The 17,231-nt window shown below is 39.6% G+C and overlaps 1 protein-coding gene across 2 annotated transcripts in view; it reads left to right on the forward strand.

Annotated features, from left to right (window-relative positions):
• Positions 1–17,231, forward strand: part of fibcd1 (fibrinogen C domain containing 1) — a 109,470-nt gene that overhangs the window by 45,308 nt on the left and 46,931 nt on the right. For both annotated transcript variants that reach the window (XM_035392415.1, XM_035392416.1), the window contains 2 exons: positions 1,514–1,670; positions 3,379–3,515. In XM_035392415.1, the coding sequence (XP_035248306.1) occupies positions 1,514–1,670; positions 3,379–3,515 (294 nt within the window). The remainder of the gene's footprint in view (positions 1–1,513; positions 1,671–3,378; positions 3,516–17,231) is intronic.

Consider the following 17,231-nt stretch of genomic DNA (forward strand, 5'->3'; position numbering starts at 1 on the left):
ACAGATGTGAGTGCTCAATCCCGGCTCGGAGGATGGATTGTTTATTACATGCACAGCATAAAGCAATAGCATGTGCATATCTCTTTGATTAACGAGGACACTGGGTGGAAGAAACAAAACCTTTTAGAAGGAGACGGAGGTAGGGGGGTGGGGGGGACATCACATCCCCAAGGCCAATTACAACTGCGAATTTCACACCGACCCACTCAAGTCCACAGTGGATCACACCCTAAAGTGGGTCAGTGCTTTCATTTGTCAAGACAAACATTATTACTTTGTAGTCTAATTACTCTGGTGTTGTGCTGCCGAGGTCAGAGAGGACATCGTAGACGCCGCCGGGCCGGTTCAGGAGACGCCTGACACATTCACTTCGCTCATCGTGGTGGCAGAGGAGGAGAGAGAAGATGAAAGGGAAGAGGGAGCTGGTTCAGATTCCCTGGAAGTGATCTTATTGAGGGTGAAGAAGGGTAGAGAGACCAGACAGCAGTATTTCCTCTGTCAGTGTGATCAGGCATCAAAAAAAATGAGCTGCTGTACTTTTAAAGAATGAAAGGACTTTTATATCAATTTGTCTGTCGTTCATAGCTGAATCACTTTATTACTCAGAGAGGTGACTGAGCACAGGTCATGACATTGTTTATACTGTTCAGAAATTAACCACTACAGATATTAGAAAGTGAATTTGCGATGCCCAGTTTCTCAACCTTGCTAGCTACAAAGCTGTTGGGCTCACTGAGTAGAACAAGGTGAACAATTTAATGGGGGATTCAGCGCACTTTTGGAACACATTTATTTCAAATCAAAGGCATTCTCAACGTGGGTTGTGTGTTACCAGAGCAGATAGCTTCATCTACTGTATATTTGGAGTGCTATAAATTTCAAATGAACCCCCTCTTTTCCAAATATTCCGGAACATTGTAGGGATGATTTAGCTCCTTTGACTGCCCAGTGAATAATGCTAATATCTTGAGAGATCATTAGTGTGGCTAGGAGGCAGCTAATCGTACTTCAAACAAACTCCTACTCTGGATGCATAATCAGGCAGGCTATTATTACGTACATGAATGCTGCATGTTGGCATCCTTCCTAAAGATGAGCAAAAAAAGACTATAAAATAAACAATTTGAGTAATGAGCTATATTGCATGCTAAATTGGAAAACTTCAGCGTTTTATACAAAAACAAACCCATGTGAAAAAATAGAATGCCGAATTATACTTTATTATACATAAAGTATAATTCACATTTATATAATTATACTCCAAGAATGTTGAAGTATACTTTTTCACATGGGAATGTTCTGATAAAATGAAAAGTTGGTCGGAGAGGCAGGGGTCTCATCTGACCACAACATCCGGTTCTAATTAAAATTCAACATGGTCTGTTAAAACTGGTATTTTCTTTGCTTTCTAACCAAGGCTCACAGATAATGTACAATATAGGTTGCGCAAAAAAAATTGGTGCCATCATGCGTTTGTGTGCAATGATATGTGTATATGTGTGTATCTCTGCAGCTGCTGTCGGAGAGCCAGATCAACATGGTGAAGGTGGTGAACTCGGTGAGCGACGCCCTCAGCTCCATGCAGAAGGAGACGGGCGTCAAGACCCGGCTGAAGGCGGATCTCCAGCGCGCTCCTGTCCGCGGGGCGCGGCTCAAAGGCTGTGCCAACGGTGAGGACTTCCGTTCTTTGGGTCATATGTGTCCAGATTTAATTCCACTTTCCTACACGGTGGTTCTCGTTGCGCTGCAGTTTTGCATGAGGGACGCAAATCAAATTGGAACATAATGCTCACCCGCTGTTCAAAAGGCAGACTCCGAAAGAAACTAGTGTGTGTTTGTGCCCACCCATTGTTTACAATTCCTGCGCAGTGTTTGTTAAAGCATAATATAATCTTATACTTATTCATCAGTTTTTATCGTCCAGATCATATTTCCACTTGTACCATCACCCCGATACGCAGAGTCCATTCTAACTGAAGCATCACTAGGCTACACTATGGGAAATTCTGCAACGCCATGCAGGGCTGCTGGCTGCCGGTCAAACTCGGAACAGTCAGCACCATAGGGCACATTACTGCACTGAGAACCAGTTTTTTAGCTGGCTGTGCCACCCAAATGTCCCATAATATATTTTTTTCACTACATCTGAGTTCTTAGGCTAGAGCGCTGTACAATATGGTCTATAGCTGAGGGATACCCACCTGAAATGTCAACCTTTTTCTAAATCCTGCCATTACACACAGCACAACTTAGACAATAACAAGGAATAACAAGGCTGGATTCCTGTTTGCAGGCCTTTCACAAGGAAGTTCAAGGTGAACCATTAGTTCTGTTAGTTACTGTAGTTTTTCCATCAGCTTCCTGTCATTTTCAAAATTCCTGTCATTTTCTAATTCACTGGAAAAGTACTGAATATTTTGCATACACAAAAGCACAGGAGTCAGACCTTCATGTGGATAGACTGCATATGAACTTAATTGGAATCGAGGTGAGAAACCATTTCTGTTTCCAGCAAATGTATTCTCTAAACTGTGTGAAAATCCTTTGGCAATTTCACACTCCGTCAATGCCTGGTTGTCAAGTAGTGAGCTGGAAGCCAATGACAGTGTACTCACAGGTGCTGACAGAGACTAAGTACCCCAATCTTTGGCTGTTCAACTTATAGCATGTGTTTATTGTTAAAATACTGAACCTGTGAACACTGATTGTGCCTACAGATTAAGGGGGAAAAGGAACTGAAAGTACCGTAGACATCAGTGTCATAGAGATATCAGCTGTTTATTTTAAGTGTGAGAGCTGTACTTTATAATGGGTCCTCCCAGAATAATGTCAGCCAAAGATGATTGACGAGGAAAAACCCAGCGGCACGCATGCTCCACTTATGCTTCCATAACATGTAAATTTATACATTGGCCATGTCAGAGGACATCCCTATTTTGCATCCCTGATCTTGACCCACTGCAAGCAGTCATGCATAATCCATTAGGCAGTGCTGTTTGAGGCATTCCCTCATTTATACCCCCCTTCCCCGTCTGCACAAGCCTCTGCTTCGAGTTTCTGTGGGCAATTCCCCTGTGACATACTTAGCGCCGGGCTGTCTGGTGAGAGCGATCAGAGGAAAGATGGGAGAGGGATTTGCTATCAATGGGACTGGGGCAGATACAGTTGTGATGGGTGGAGCGTGGAGTTGTCAGAGATTTGACAGGTAGAGAAGCTGTGACAGAGCACTGCGGGTTATTTTGACACCTCCTCACAGTCTTTAATTACCGGTACATTCTATTTTCCAAAAACTTGCAAAGAGGAAACTGTCATCTACAGTTATGCATTACTCGTAAGTTTATCCTCTCTCTCTCTCTCTCTCCCTTATCACTCTCTTAGGCTCTCGGCCTCGAGACTGCAGCGACATCTACGCCAACGGACAGAGGGAGGACGGGATATATTCCATCTTCCCCACACACTACCCCTCCGGCTTCCAGGTCTTTTGTGACATGTCCACAGATGGAGGCGGCTGGACGGTGAGCGTCACTGACCACTGAGTCATGAGGCCTGCGCACTCACGCACCCACACAGACTCGCACATACGCACAGACTTCTAACAGTACGATAGGCCCTGCTCAGGTATACCAACACACACACACATTCATATGAGCATGTGCAATGGATGTGTCACAGAGAAAATTTAAGCCCACAAAGCTGACTCAGTGATGAGACACCGTAAGGTAACGGTGTTCAATTATGCAACTCATCTTTGCGCAGTGGGACTGAATACTAAAGTCACTGAAGTCAACCAGGGTTACAATAATCAGGGACTACAATGGACAGTAACACACAACTAATGCCACTAGCCAGAATAGTCAATGTCTACATACAGTAACAAAAATAATTTTTTACAAACAATAAAACACACATAGACAACAGTTGGCCACACGTAGGTTGACAGGACGGTCTAGGCAGTAGACAGGCTAGAGCTAAGCTACTCCTTACCTAAAACAAAAACACAGTACTGTCCCTCTCTACTGAGGCAAAGCAAAAGGAGTGAGTCTTCTGGCAAATTCCTTTCCTACTCTGACCTGAAAGTGTTCAAAAAAACAAAGAAATGAAAATGCCTGACCACCTGCAACCTACAATAAAAAAATACACTAACGCAAAACTAGTTGAAAACAAAACGTGCGGCAAAACACGGTGGCTTGAAATTCTAAAAACCACAAGCAAGCCAGCTAAGGAAGCAAACAGGAGTTTTTTAACTGCAGTCTTCAAGCTTTTATCCACTTGAGGTGTCAGGTGGACACAGGTGCGCATCATCATCAATCAGCTAATCAGGTCCTCAATCAGCTTCACCTGCAGAACCCTGACACAGGCACTGTGACTCCACAAAGCAAGGAAACGGAACAGTATGGTGAACTAGGATAGAATGAGGCTATTGTCTCATCCACTGTCACATGATGCGTGCTAAAGCTGTGGACATCAGAAAAGGAAAGAGTCCAGTACAGTACAGTCCTCAGCGGTAATACGTTTGAGTCAGAAAATGAAAATGTCCTACAAAGTTTAAAACTTCGGACACGGTCTGCTCTGCAGACGGTTGTTTCATCGTCAGTTTTCCGAATATAAGCGTATATTTCAGTCTCACCATGCCATTGTCTCATTCATCACAAACAGAAAGGCTATAATACTGTTTCACTCTGTATTCCTAATGTCTTGGTGATCAGAATCAGCCCATTCTTTTGCACAGTCCTACTAGGAATCTAAGAATTGTATCCCTGGCAGGGCCCATTTTTCAGATATTATCATAAACCTGTGCAGCTGTGGTAAAAATTCTCAATAACCTCTCGTATTGTACTCAAGGCCAGCTTCATCTCTACTGTGCAGTGCAATTTATTTCACCTGCTTCCTTTCATCTTTTTTATATTGAAATAAGAATGTGTCATGTGTTTGAAATGCACCTGAACATTAAGATAGGGGTATAATTTTGCTCATGTAAATGGCCAGATGATTGGCACCATGTTTCATGGGGTAGGTAGCAAATGTAGCACAGCCACTCTGCAGCAATCTGTCATGATGTCAAATAATCCACTATACCTCAGAAACCCCAAGATATGACTGTACTGTGTTTTTACACAATCAACTAGTGGGATCATTAAAACTACTGTTATTGCACATACCACATCATCTATTCAAATATCAAGCTATTTCAAAATCATGTCTTGACATGTAGAAATGGTACACCCCACATAATGGGTGCAAAAACTTCCTTTATGATGGTAACATAGAGATGCTTGCATGCATTTGTCAGACCTGTAGAACGGCATCTCTGAATTTAAATTTGATACCAGCTAGCCATGTTCAAAATGTTGATAATTCCTACATGACAACAAAGTCTATGATTAAATATATGCCCTTTGTCCTTAAATTATCTTGGTGAGTTGGGGATTCACATGGTTGTTTAAGTATTGTTCGAAAAATAATTTTATCAAGTCTTTTTTGTAAAACATAAGCTTAATCATAACGTTCCTTCATGGCAATATGGCACCTAAAAATGCACCTCCTGTGATAAAACTGTTAATGACCTTTTTATGAATTTTTATATTTGAATGTTTGTCATAAGGGAGAATGAACGGTGACCCCTGGAGTTACAGACAATTGGAGTTCTCATTTAATCTGGATGGAAATAAGATAATGTCATTTTAAGCGAGAATAGACAGTGTAGCACAATGGATAAGGACCTGGGATCATAACTCCAGGGTTGTAGGTTTACTTTCTAGCAGTGACATTGCAGTTGTATCCTTGAGAAAGATCTGGCTAAAAGCAACTACTAAATACCTAAAAGATAATCTAAGTGTAAATTAAATGGTTGATTGTTGCTTGCTTTCTTGTTAAGTTGTCTTCATAGAGAATGTTAAAGCATGTTAAATTTTTGGGTGTGAACATGGAAAAATATTTTTAAAAGTGGTAGTTGCAACGGAGCTGTTTCTCATTCTTTCAACCTGCCTGAGAGAGGAAGAGTTTATGTATGCAGACAGTACCCACAATAAAGAACACTGACATGCTGCCGTGCTTTTATGACATACACAACATGCTGTCATGCTGTTTTTACGTTCATTACAAAATCATTTTTATTGCTGAATCTTTACATAAGTTCAGGAACAAATAAGGTTCACATGAGTCATCTTGAAATATTTAATGCTGCTCGGAATTGCCAGAAATATATTGGTACTAGCTCCACTGAACTTACAATCTCCCAAAAAATTTCACTGTGGCTTTTGGTTTGACATTTGTAAATATCATATGCAAACATAACCTCATTTCAGCTTTACCTTGAAGTGAACATCAGCATGCAAATTTGTGCAGCAAAAGGGTGTTACTGGTTTTTGGGCATTCTCTTTGTTTGGAATTTGCCAAGTAACTTCTGCCTGATTATCTTCTCTGTCTTAATTTCAGCAAGAAAGGCATTCATGTACCTTGTCAGTGGGAATTGCTAGAGGATAGCATCTTGAAATTTGTTTACAGAAGCTTTCCAGTTTCAAATATAGTTTTACCATAGTTTTACTGTATTAGTGTTCAGGTACAAAAAATAAAAGAAGTGAGAAGAATATTAATGGCATAGGTCCATAGGTTTAGTTAAGTATAAAATATTTGTGAGACTAATGAGGTTTAAAAACCAGTAATCAGTTTAATTCAAATTCAACTGGAAATGAATGTTATAGCAAAGGGGCAGGACATGTTTCCAATGGGAGTTAACATTGAACTAGAGAACCAAAGCTGACTTATCTGAATTGCTACCACAATAATCCAGTGAAAGGCTTAATGTGAAATTGCAAACAAATGGCTGCTCTCAACCAGATCTAAATGACAGATTTTCTTTATCCGAGTGCTTGCGATGATAGCATATGATTCAAAATGCATCCCCCGATTACAGTGCTTGCATTGGATGGGAGACATTGCTCCTCTAGTTTTTAATGGAGTAGAATCTTCTTTTTCCCTCTCCCCTTTTTCCTTTTTATTTACCAAGCACATTCCAAAACCAGGAGTCTCCAGAGACGTGAAAGTAGAGCTGCTATGGAGAACTAATAATTTTTGGGACTTTATACATCATCTCTTGCCTCAGGCAGTTTTCTGTTGAAGATGCAGTCCTGGCTGCCGATGTGACTGGTGGCACTGGCAGGCTGTGTGGCCTGTCATTGCCCGATTTCTCAATTTCCCACTCTCGTGAGCACTCGCAATCACACTTACACGTAACTAAATATATATCATCTTGTCTCACACACATTCCCCCCTTCACTCTCTCACACACAGACACATGTGCGCACACAACAATATGCTTTAACAAATGATTCCACAATAAAAATACATTCTTCTCTCTCTTCCATTCTAATCCAAAATACTGTTACACACATGCTCATACAGCTACATGCAAGGGACTACAGAGGATAGATGTACTTGCTGAAGTAAACATTCACTTAAAACTTTACACAAAAACCAAATGCATATGTACTCTGACTGACTAGCATACATATGGTCACACATAGACACTGATATGCATGTGCACACACACAGGCACACACACACATAAACAGGCACACATGAAGATACGCACACAAACTTACACACACACACGTAAGCATGCGCACAGAAAGATGCACACCCAAACACACACACACACACACGTAAGCATGCACGCAGAAAGATGCACACCCAAACACACACACACTGCTGGGAGGCAATGGCAGGCGAGTAATTAACATGGTAATCGGAGGAGCCCAGAGGATTGTTCTCCCACACTGCCTCCCACTGCACCGGAGGGGAGTGGATCAGAAGGGGGGGAAATAAGGAGGCCAGTGAATGGTGCGGCAGACTGCAGGGAAGTGAAGCAGATCGCACATTCCCAGTCGTCATCAGGAACACAAACATCTGCGAGGCAGCTGTGGGAGTTGTGTGTTTGGAAACAAGCGTGACGTCCCCAGCATGAGTGCGTACCTCAGCTGAGTGAAATCTGAGAAAATGTCACATTTAGCCAAAGGGCCATTTACTGCATTCTGACACTGTTCTCTCTGCGCTGCATGTGTGGCGTTGAAGCTGTTGTCGTGGCGATGACTCCAGAGCAGCATGTTCATTAAAGAGAGGCTATGACATGGGTAAAGAAGTCCCTCGCAACCAGCCTTTATGCTTGTGTGGTGTGTGCAGATAGTACCACCGTTGTGACCAGAGTTTCATAAGACCCAGTGAGGGTGTGTTAGTGTTTTTTTTTTTTTTTTTTCATTTGATAGGCTTCAAGAAAATATGCAGCTGTATAAGTGGATTACAACATGTGAACAATATTTGTCCCTCTTACTAAAAACGTCTGCTTGGCTAATGCAGTGTTTTTCAAAGTGGGTGCTGGGGCACCCTGGGGTTCTGCGAGATCCCTCCAGGGGTGCCTTGTAGCACTGTCAAAAAATATTCCAAAAAATAATCAAATATCATTCAACAAATTTTTTCAACAAGGTCCCGCATTTTGTAATTCAGATGAATAGGGCCTATGTAAGTGTGTTCTACAAGCGCCATCACGTTCATGAATGCAACTCTGTTTTCATTACATTACAGGCATTTAGCAGACGCTCTTATCCAGAGCGACTTACACAACTTTTACATATCATTTTTACATTGTATCCATTTATACAGCTGGATATATACTGAAGCAATTTCGGTTAAGTACCTTGCTCAAGGGTACAACGGCAGTGTCCTACGCAGGAATCGAACCTGCGACATTTTGGTTACAAGCCCAGTTCCTTACCCACTGTGCTACACTCCGTCCAATGCCTACGTGGGGTGGGTAGATGTCGATAAAGTCCCCTGTCACATCAGAAAAGGAAAACAAACAGGCTAAGTTTACCGTCTCGTTTTCCTTGCCAATATGAAATGATGCTTGTTCAGCACTATGGACAGCTATCGTAACTCTCAAACAGCAAGAATGTAGCCAGTGGTTCCATGAAAAATAATTATTTCCTGCTCTGAAGCTTTAGATAACTTTCGATATTGAAACAAATATTTTAAAATACAAAATGTGCATTTGTATAGTGCAGGCATTTCACCCTTTTGAATGTGTTTTATTGTATATATTGCTGTTAAGAAAAAACAGGGATTTTCACCTGTCAATGATCATAGCCACCACAGTAGTTAGGCTGTTCGCCATTGTGCCCTATGTGCTTGTATTAGCCTATACTGCGTTGCGCACTGGTCCTATAGCCGAATGTCGCTCGCTGTGCCTTTATCTATGTTTCAACAATGTTGAAATGCACTTATGGGCTATTGTGCTATCTTGTATTGTGCTTAATAAATGCCAGGCTGTGGCATATTACACCATTGAGACAATGTGCTTTATATGCTTAGTTCATTTGTTGAAATTGTTGGTCAGTTTCATTAGTTGAGGTAATTGCTGAGTTGAGTGAACTGCACTAATACAGTGAAGATCTACTACTGCATAACTAAATTAAACATTATATTTTGAACAATATGCCAATGTCCCTTTGTGTGGTTGTTACAATCTAGTGGACGATAATGCTTAGGCCTATTAGTTTACAGGGAGCATCACTGAATATTATGATATTGCATATTGAGCCAGAAATTATGCATAGGCTATGATAAATGATATTTGAATACAGAAGGTTAAGTTCGACCTCAGGCTGATGACAGCCCTAGTGCCTTGAAGTTTAAGTTATGTTAAAATGAAAATGTTATGATAAAACTAATAAATTGCTCAACTGATTTAAGTTCATAATAAAGCTTTTCCAAGCTCATAATGAATTAGAAACTCCGCACATTCAACCTCCGTCTACATCCAGTCTGAATGTAGCCTAAATTTAGTACGTTTGGTCAAATGCGAAACAACCCATTTTTACGTTTTAGCTAGACAAGCGACATCTAATGGTTGTGTAAATTTCACCATAGAAAGTAAGATTAATGAAGAAAAAATAAGAATGCCTGGCCCTTCGCCCCTTCTGCTGGGATGGGTTTTAATTGAACAATTAGATATAGCGTGTATTTAAAGCAGCTTGATCCAGTATTGTGTCAATTTTATTTATTTATTATTAATTTTATTTTTTTAATTTGCGAAACAAAGGGTAGCTGCAGGGATCTAGTAAGGCTCAAACCCTGGTCTCCCAGGGGAGAGGCTGTCGTTTCAACCGCTTAACTAATATCCTAAATATGTCATTTTTAAAAATGCAGCCTAGTCTGTTGAATGAAGCGGATTTAATATTTTGACAAGTTCACCTGTTTCTGTCTTTAATAAAGATTTATTAGATTGACCATCAATTCATAGTATGAGCATAAAAACGTGTATAAGATGTTGCAAACTGCATATGACATTTTGGGGTGCTGTGAAAATGGAAATTATTTGCAGGGGTGCCTTGGGTCTGAAAAGTTTGGGAACAACTGGCCTATTGTACAAAGAAAAAATAGTGTAGAGAATGTGCCAGTGGGATCATTACTGCTGGGAGGTGTAAACCCTGTGTGAAATTGATTTCTTTCTCCCTGATTTTCACATTTTGCTCCAGAGTTTTATAGTTGTGATACATTTTCAGTGGAATCATATTAATTTGTCTAGAAGTTAATGTCAGTCATTGCTCTTCTAAAAAGTGCTGATTAATAGCCCACATAAATGCTTTGACCAGGACAGTCAGACAACTGTGGAAAACTCCATGTGTTACAACCATCAGTGGCATGTTACACTAGCGCAAATGCTAGGCCACACATTCCAGCAGCAGCATTGCATTTATTTAATTTTTTGTGTAGGCACAGTTCTGCTGCACTTTTTGAATGCGACTCATGTCCACAGCCCACATTAGCATGACTACAAGGATGTTTCACTGCTTGAAAATTGCAGAAGAGAGTGAAAACAAATTTAGGCAGCACAATGCACAATTTGAGTGAGCAGCGAACCATATGCTGTCATTTTCTTCTGTGAAGTACAGCTCATCCACAGGTTTTGACCCTGAAAAGGGTTTTGCAGCCACAATGTGTAGGTCACTGGAAGTTTTTGAAATGTTCTAAGTCCCTGTTACTAAGGTTTTTTCTCTCTCTTAGACTCCTCGTGTGAGGGCCTTGATTTTAATTTCTACCTATCCAGAAGAATTATATAAATATGGAGGACAATTGAAAAAAGAAATATATAAAAGGAAACAAATGGGAATGGATTTTGAGGACAATCTTGCAGAATTGCAGAATACAGTGATAGCATGGTATAGTGCCATGAAAAAGTATTTGCCCCCTTCCTGATTTCCTCTATCATTGTATATTTGTCACACTGAATGTTTTCAGACCTTTAGACTGAATGTAATATTAGACAAAGGGAAACTGAGTAAACACAAAATACGTTTTTTAAAACCTTTCAGTGTGACATGTATGCACTAATAGAGGAAATCAGGAAATCAGAAAATATTTTTTCACGGCACTATATTTTCAGACCCACAAGTACACATGGTAAAATGTTTAGTGTTGAATTAGCTGTAATAGATTTGATTTGTGTCTGATAAAGTAAATTTAATATTTAAGTATATTTAAACTCTTGGATTAAGCTAAAAATCTAAAGTTTAATGAGCTCTGCTGTGCTGTGAGTGTATTATGCAGTTGTTGTTAAAATGCAGGAATCCACTACATTCATCCTCAGTGATTCTGGTACAAATCAAGTTCAATAAGTTGATCATTTTATCAATGAAACCAACCAATTTCTCTGGCATTAGTATACAGTGTAAAGAACAGAATTCTGAATAGTGTCAAAACAAATATAGCCAAATTCAATTTAAGCACAACTTCTTTGAACTTGTGGTGCTGATGTTGGAATTTTTCTTCTTTTTTTGTATAATGCACAATCACAGTTACAGTGATATATGGCATTGACACTACCACCTTTTGAGTTTATTCACTGATGTGGATCCAGAAAGAAATGAAACCTTCATTTACCAGTGGAAATGAGCGGGAAAACAAAAATTTCTTTCATTTAACTCCCACATGGTGCACAGCAGTCTGCAACGATCTGTGGCACAAAGAAAATAAAAAATTAGTATCTGTCTTCCCCATAGAGAGAACATTTAACATATAACAAGATTCCATTTATTCCAGAGAAAATGTATTTTCCTGACAGCGACTGGGATGCAGTTGGGCCATTGCACACGAAAACACTGGTGGCACTTGATTTTATCCTGTAGGAATAACATTTTGTCCCAAAGCCAAGACACCCCCCTTTTCTCTGTCTTTTTTCACAGAATGACAGTATGCTTTTTTTTTCCTTTTCCTTTTCCATTCGACAGTTGTCTAGAGGGAACATGACAAGGGAGTAGAACATTTTAGTCGATCAGGCAGCGGCAGCTGAAAAGTCTAGCTTGACGCTTGCGTTTTCATTCCAGCTAGTTTCAGCCCTGCCGATGCACAGAGCTCTGAGAGCGATCAGGTTACCAAGTAATTGCTGTGTTTTTCTGCTCTCATAACACGGCAGGGAGGAGGAAGGGAAAAGCAGACTCTTCCTGATGGCAGATTTAAAAAGATAGTGACAGATAAAAGTAACATTAATGCTGGAAGGGGGGTAGTCTTGTCAAATGGTTCTTTCTCTCTGCTCCCTCCTCAGCTTGAATTTTACATGACCACTAAAGGTCTGAAGCTCTACAATTTTTTCTCCTTGCCACTCTATTTATATTCTGATGGGCAAGATGTTTCTCTCAGCGAAAGATTGTTTTAAATGACTGACCCCAGCACAGTAAGAGAACTGGGCTAGATGATTGATCGTGCAGCAAGTAATGATTTTCTGTGATTACGGACAGGCTTGAATTTCAATTCCAGTCTCAGTGGAGAAAATAAAATGCATTAATCCTCAGAACTTGCACTTCCTACCTTTGGAGAATTTCATATTCTAATAGAATATGTGGCCTGGGCATAGGGTAATGTATTCTATTATTATTATTTTATTTGCTAAAAGGAACAGGCTAAAATGAAGAGTTTATTAATAATTGATGGAAGCAGATATATTCCTACTGCTACAGTATGTGGGGTTGCATTATCAAATGGTGCTTTTATCAAAAGTAGTACTATAGCTTTAAAATATTAACTTCTGGAATAAAGTGAAATGTAAAAGTTTTGGGTTAGATGTATGATTGTGTGCATTCTGCATATGTCTGATGCCAAGTGCATTTAGAATGTTCAGAATGTTCAAGGAGTCTATTTTTTGAACATTCCTAGTGAAGTGAACTTGTGGTAAAAACACACTCAAGTGTTTCAGTCTTGAACCAGTTTATTTACAAGTTTATTTACCAGTAGCCTAGATATGGAAAAATGAAAAGAAATGTTACTATTTTGTGGTGTGTCAGTAATTAGCAGGGCCATGTTTTACCCATTATTTTTTATAGTCATTCGTAGTGAATACATAACGGTGCATATGGCTGTGATTATTGTGATGCCAATTATAATTATTTTAGTTCTCTTGAACATGGTTAGCTGAAAGGATTAATCTAGGGAGTTCTGACAATTCAATCTTCAAAACAGTTATTGAACTCGCAATACAGTGAAATTCACTGTATACAAATGGGTATGACATAAATTAAGCAATATAAAGCCTGGACTAGTCAAATAATGATTATATTAATTAAATATACTTTTTTAATCATAGTGGACACTAAGTGATATTAATATTCATCTTTTTTTCTTTATGTACTACAACTTCCACATCATTTTGACAGCAATGCATGAATAAAATTCTAGAATAAAAATGTATGATTTTTCAGTTGACTTTACAACTTTACAACTAAGATATATATAACTTACAATAACATTTTGTCATAGTTTTATGTTTACTCCATAGAACAAACATAATTAATATTTTAAGTCAAGTAGGTAAAAGAGCATTTCTGATTTTATAATGGGTATTTCTGAATGAGGTATGAATACTTCAATAAAAATCACTGATTGATTTTGATACATATTAATAAACGTGTTCAATTATGTATGAGATGGTTCATGCATTTGTATATATCAATATAAGTACACACTATGAGTAATGTATTATATGGTAGATCAAAGTAGAAAGTGTATTTTGTTGATTATTCTTCCTGTATAAATTGAATAAGGAAGATTATTTTTTCTGAAAGTATGGCATTTATGTAGAAATATTGATTCAGTATAATTTCTATGTCTCCAGCTGACGTTCTGAGGTCTTTGCACCGCGCTACGTTAGCACACCATTAGTTTAGTATCTCTCATAATGCACGCACCTGCTGAGCATATGTTCTTCGCCGCAAAAGCTTACAGATGATGTATTCTGTTTATTTTTCCATTTATACATCAAATGTTTAATGGAGAAATCCATTAGGGCTTAAATACAGTCCTTTAATTGGTATTGTTGCCTCTGTTGGACTTTGTGTTTCTTCTTCTTTCTGCATTTGGAAAATTCAATACTTGCATTTTACATGTGTAAGTTCATCCATCATGATATTATATATGTGGGGCTATGTGTAAAAAGTGCTGTAATTTCTACTCGGATAAACTAAAATGTATAAAAATACCCTTTCATAAAATCTGCACTGTTTCTTTGTCCCAAACATTTTGGAGTTCTATATAGCTCTGTACTCCACAATTTTAGTTTTGTAATCGAACAGTTCACATGTAGTTAAAGTGTAGATTCTCAGCTTCTATTAAAGGACATTCTTTATACATTTTGGCTTCGCTAATAAAAATTACAGCACCTTTTATTCACTTTTTATACATTTCAGGGATTGCTGGGATTTGCATTAATTCAGCCAAAAGAACATTAGTGAGGTCAGGCAATGATTGGATGATTAGGCCTGGATTGCAGTTGGCTTTCCAATTGATCCCAAAGGTTTTGGATGGGGTTGTCAGGGCTCTGTGCAGGCCAGTCTAGTTTTTCCGCACATAAATATATATATATATATATATATATATATATATATATATATATATATAATTTTTTTTTTGTATGTGCGTGGTTTATACATTTTTTTGAAAAGGATGAAAGGATAGATTAGGGTATGATGTATTGGGAATTAAAGTGTTTAGTTTGAGATTTCTTTTGAGAGCAATGGAACAGAGCCAACTGACTGCCCAGGAGCAGACATTTCTCTTCCATTGCCTTCACAACTTCAATCACTGTCTCGAATGTGGGATAGAGGGGAGCGTGGAGGGGTGGGGGTGGGGGTAGGTTGGCAGATTGGCATTGAAGGTGGAATAGAAAGCTCCCTGATCGGTCTACAGTATACGCCATTTTGTCTTTGAGCGTACAGACAAGGGCTTGAGTGTTGTCCTTTTTCCCCCTCTCTGAGAGCCCATTAACTGGGGAGTAGAAACAGGGAGAAAATGGCCATGTTTCAGGGCCTCCTGTTGCGATGAGCATTTGAGGATGGAGGGGATTTGTCCTACTGTGCTTAATTAAGGCTCTAAAACTGTCTGCATATCTACAGGAGGTTTAGGAGAGGACTAGAGCATCTGGAAAAGGAGTATTCAGATCTCTACGGCTCTAGTCTAGAGGGGGATTTAGCACTGCTAGATGTCATAAAGCTGGCTTCTACATCAAGGATGTGGGTGTTTGTGTGTGTGTGTGTTGTATGTGGAGGGAGGGGGGGTGGTCAGTGAACATGGACAGCAGAGAAATAAATGTGCTATGAAATAGCTGCAGTTAAATGTATCCTTGGCTAATACCTGATAACTGGCCTGAGAGTTGAACTGAACTGTTCCTGTTTCAGGAGGAAGGAGGTGCTCTGGGACATATGCAAAAGGAAGCCTGAGTCACACGGTACTGGGGTAATCACTGAGTTTAGAAGTGCCAGCCTACCTGCCAACATGTTCATACACTTCAAAGACATATTCTTGAGTGGTTTGGTGCAGATTAATTAAGCACAGTAGGACACAAGTTTGATTCGGTGTGAAACGTCAGCAGGTGAACACTGCTGTGTTGCATGCTGGGACAGTGTGCTTAGTGCCATTATGCTGCATGACCCAAAGGTCACGCTGAATGCTCAGAGATATTTTAGAGCAGGAGATTACATGGATAAATGAGACGGGAATGCGTCTGTGCTGCAAATCAATCATCCAGGTATGCCAGGATGTGTTTATGAAATGAGCCTCCATTAGCAGCTTCCCAGGGCTTAGGGTAAACAAGCTCTTTCTCGCACAGCACTTTTTGCTTCACCAGTGAGTGCATTACCACTATATGCTCAGAGTGTCTGCTCTCCATCAGTCCTTCCTAATAAAGATACTCCATGGTAATTCTTTAATCTGAAGATTAAACATCAAACATGTGACTTGTCTCCCTATTGATCAGTGTCAGACTGATTCAGTAATGCTCAGTCCCAAGAGAGCGAAAATCAGGGTGGCATAAAATCCACAAATGTTTAAAAATAAATTTCTGTATCTGCTTGAATTACAAATTTTCCCACATGGTTTCTCTTAAGACTGTCTTTATGGCTTTACATATATAACTAATTCTGCAAATTTAAATACTTTGTAAATACTTGATAAAGTGCACGTATTAGTATGCAGTAATTAGTAATACATTAGTAGGCATAGGCTGGAAGTCTAAATTTGATTGTAAGGATGTAAAATACAAAATATAGGATTAACAAAATATCAGAAAGTTGTGCTTTATCTGAAGACACTTCCCTCTAGAATTTTGCATTATGCATTAAGCAACAATGATGTCACTGCAGTGCAATATATTCAGATCAGCTAAGCATGTGTTTACCAGATCACCATGCCACTGAGTCACAGATGAAGATCTAAATCTACTCCAGTCAGCTTGCTGATGCCCCTGCAGCATTTTGCTGCTCTGCATCCAGCAGTGAAGGCAGAGCCGAAGCCTTTGACCGGCTTATGGCAGCCTGTTAAGTAGTTCTTTGGTTAATACAAGGATTACAGGGACTTCATTTGCAGGGGTAAGAAGAGCAGTTCTTCACAGGTGGCACGGAGGTGCTCGCCACGGAGACGGGCGCAGGGCTGGTCGCATCGCAACAACTGTGCAACGATCCGTGAACCGTGTCACTGGAGAGGATGTCTGTTTTCACAAATGGAGCTTACAAGAGGCTTCACCGCAGGGCTGCTTTGAAGAAAGAAATGAAGTCTAAAGCCAGGGAAAAGGCATAAGGAACAGGGAGCACCCACCAGAGGCACATCACAGCCTCTTATTGTTATTTCTGCTGTTATTTATTTGCTCACCAGAAGCTGAATTGCACTGCTTATATTTTTATGCATTTTCTCGTATA

This window comes from Anguilla anguilla, chromosome 14 (assembly GCF_013347855.1).
Source record: "Anguilla anguilla isolate fAngAng1 chromosome 14, fAngAng1.pri, whole genome shotgun sequence".
Classification (NCBI taxonomy): Eukaryota; Metazoa; Chordata; class Actinopteri; order Anguilliformes; family Anguillidae; genus Anguilla; species Anguilla anguilla.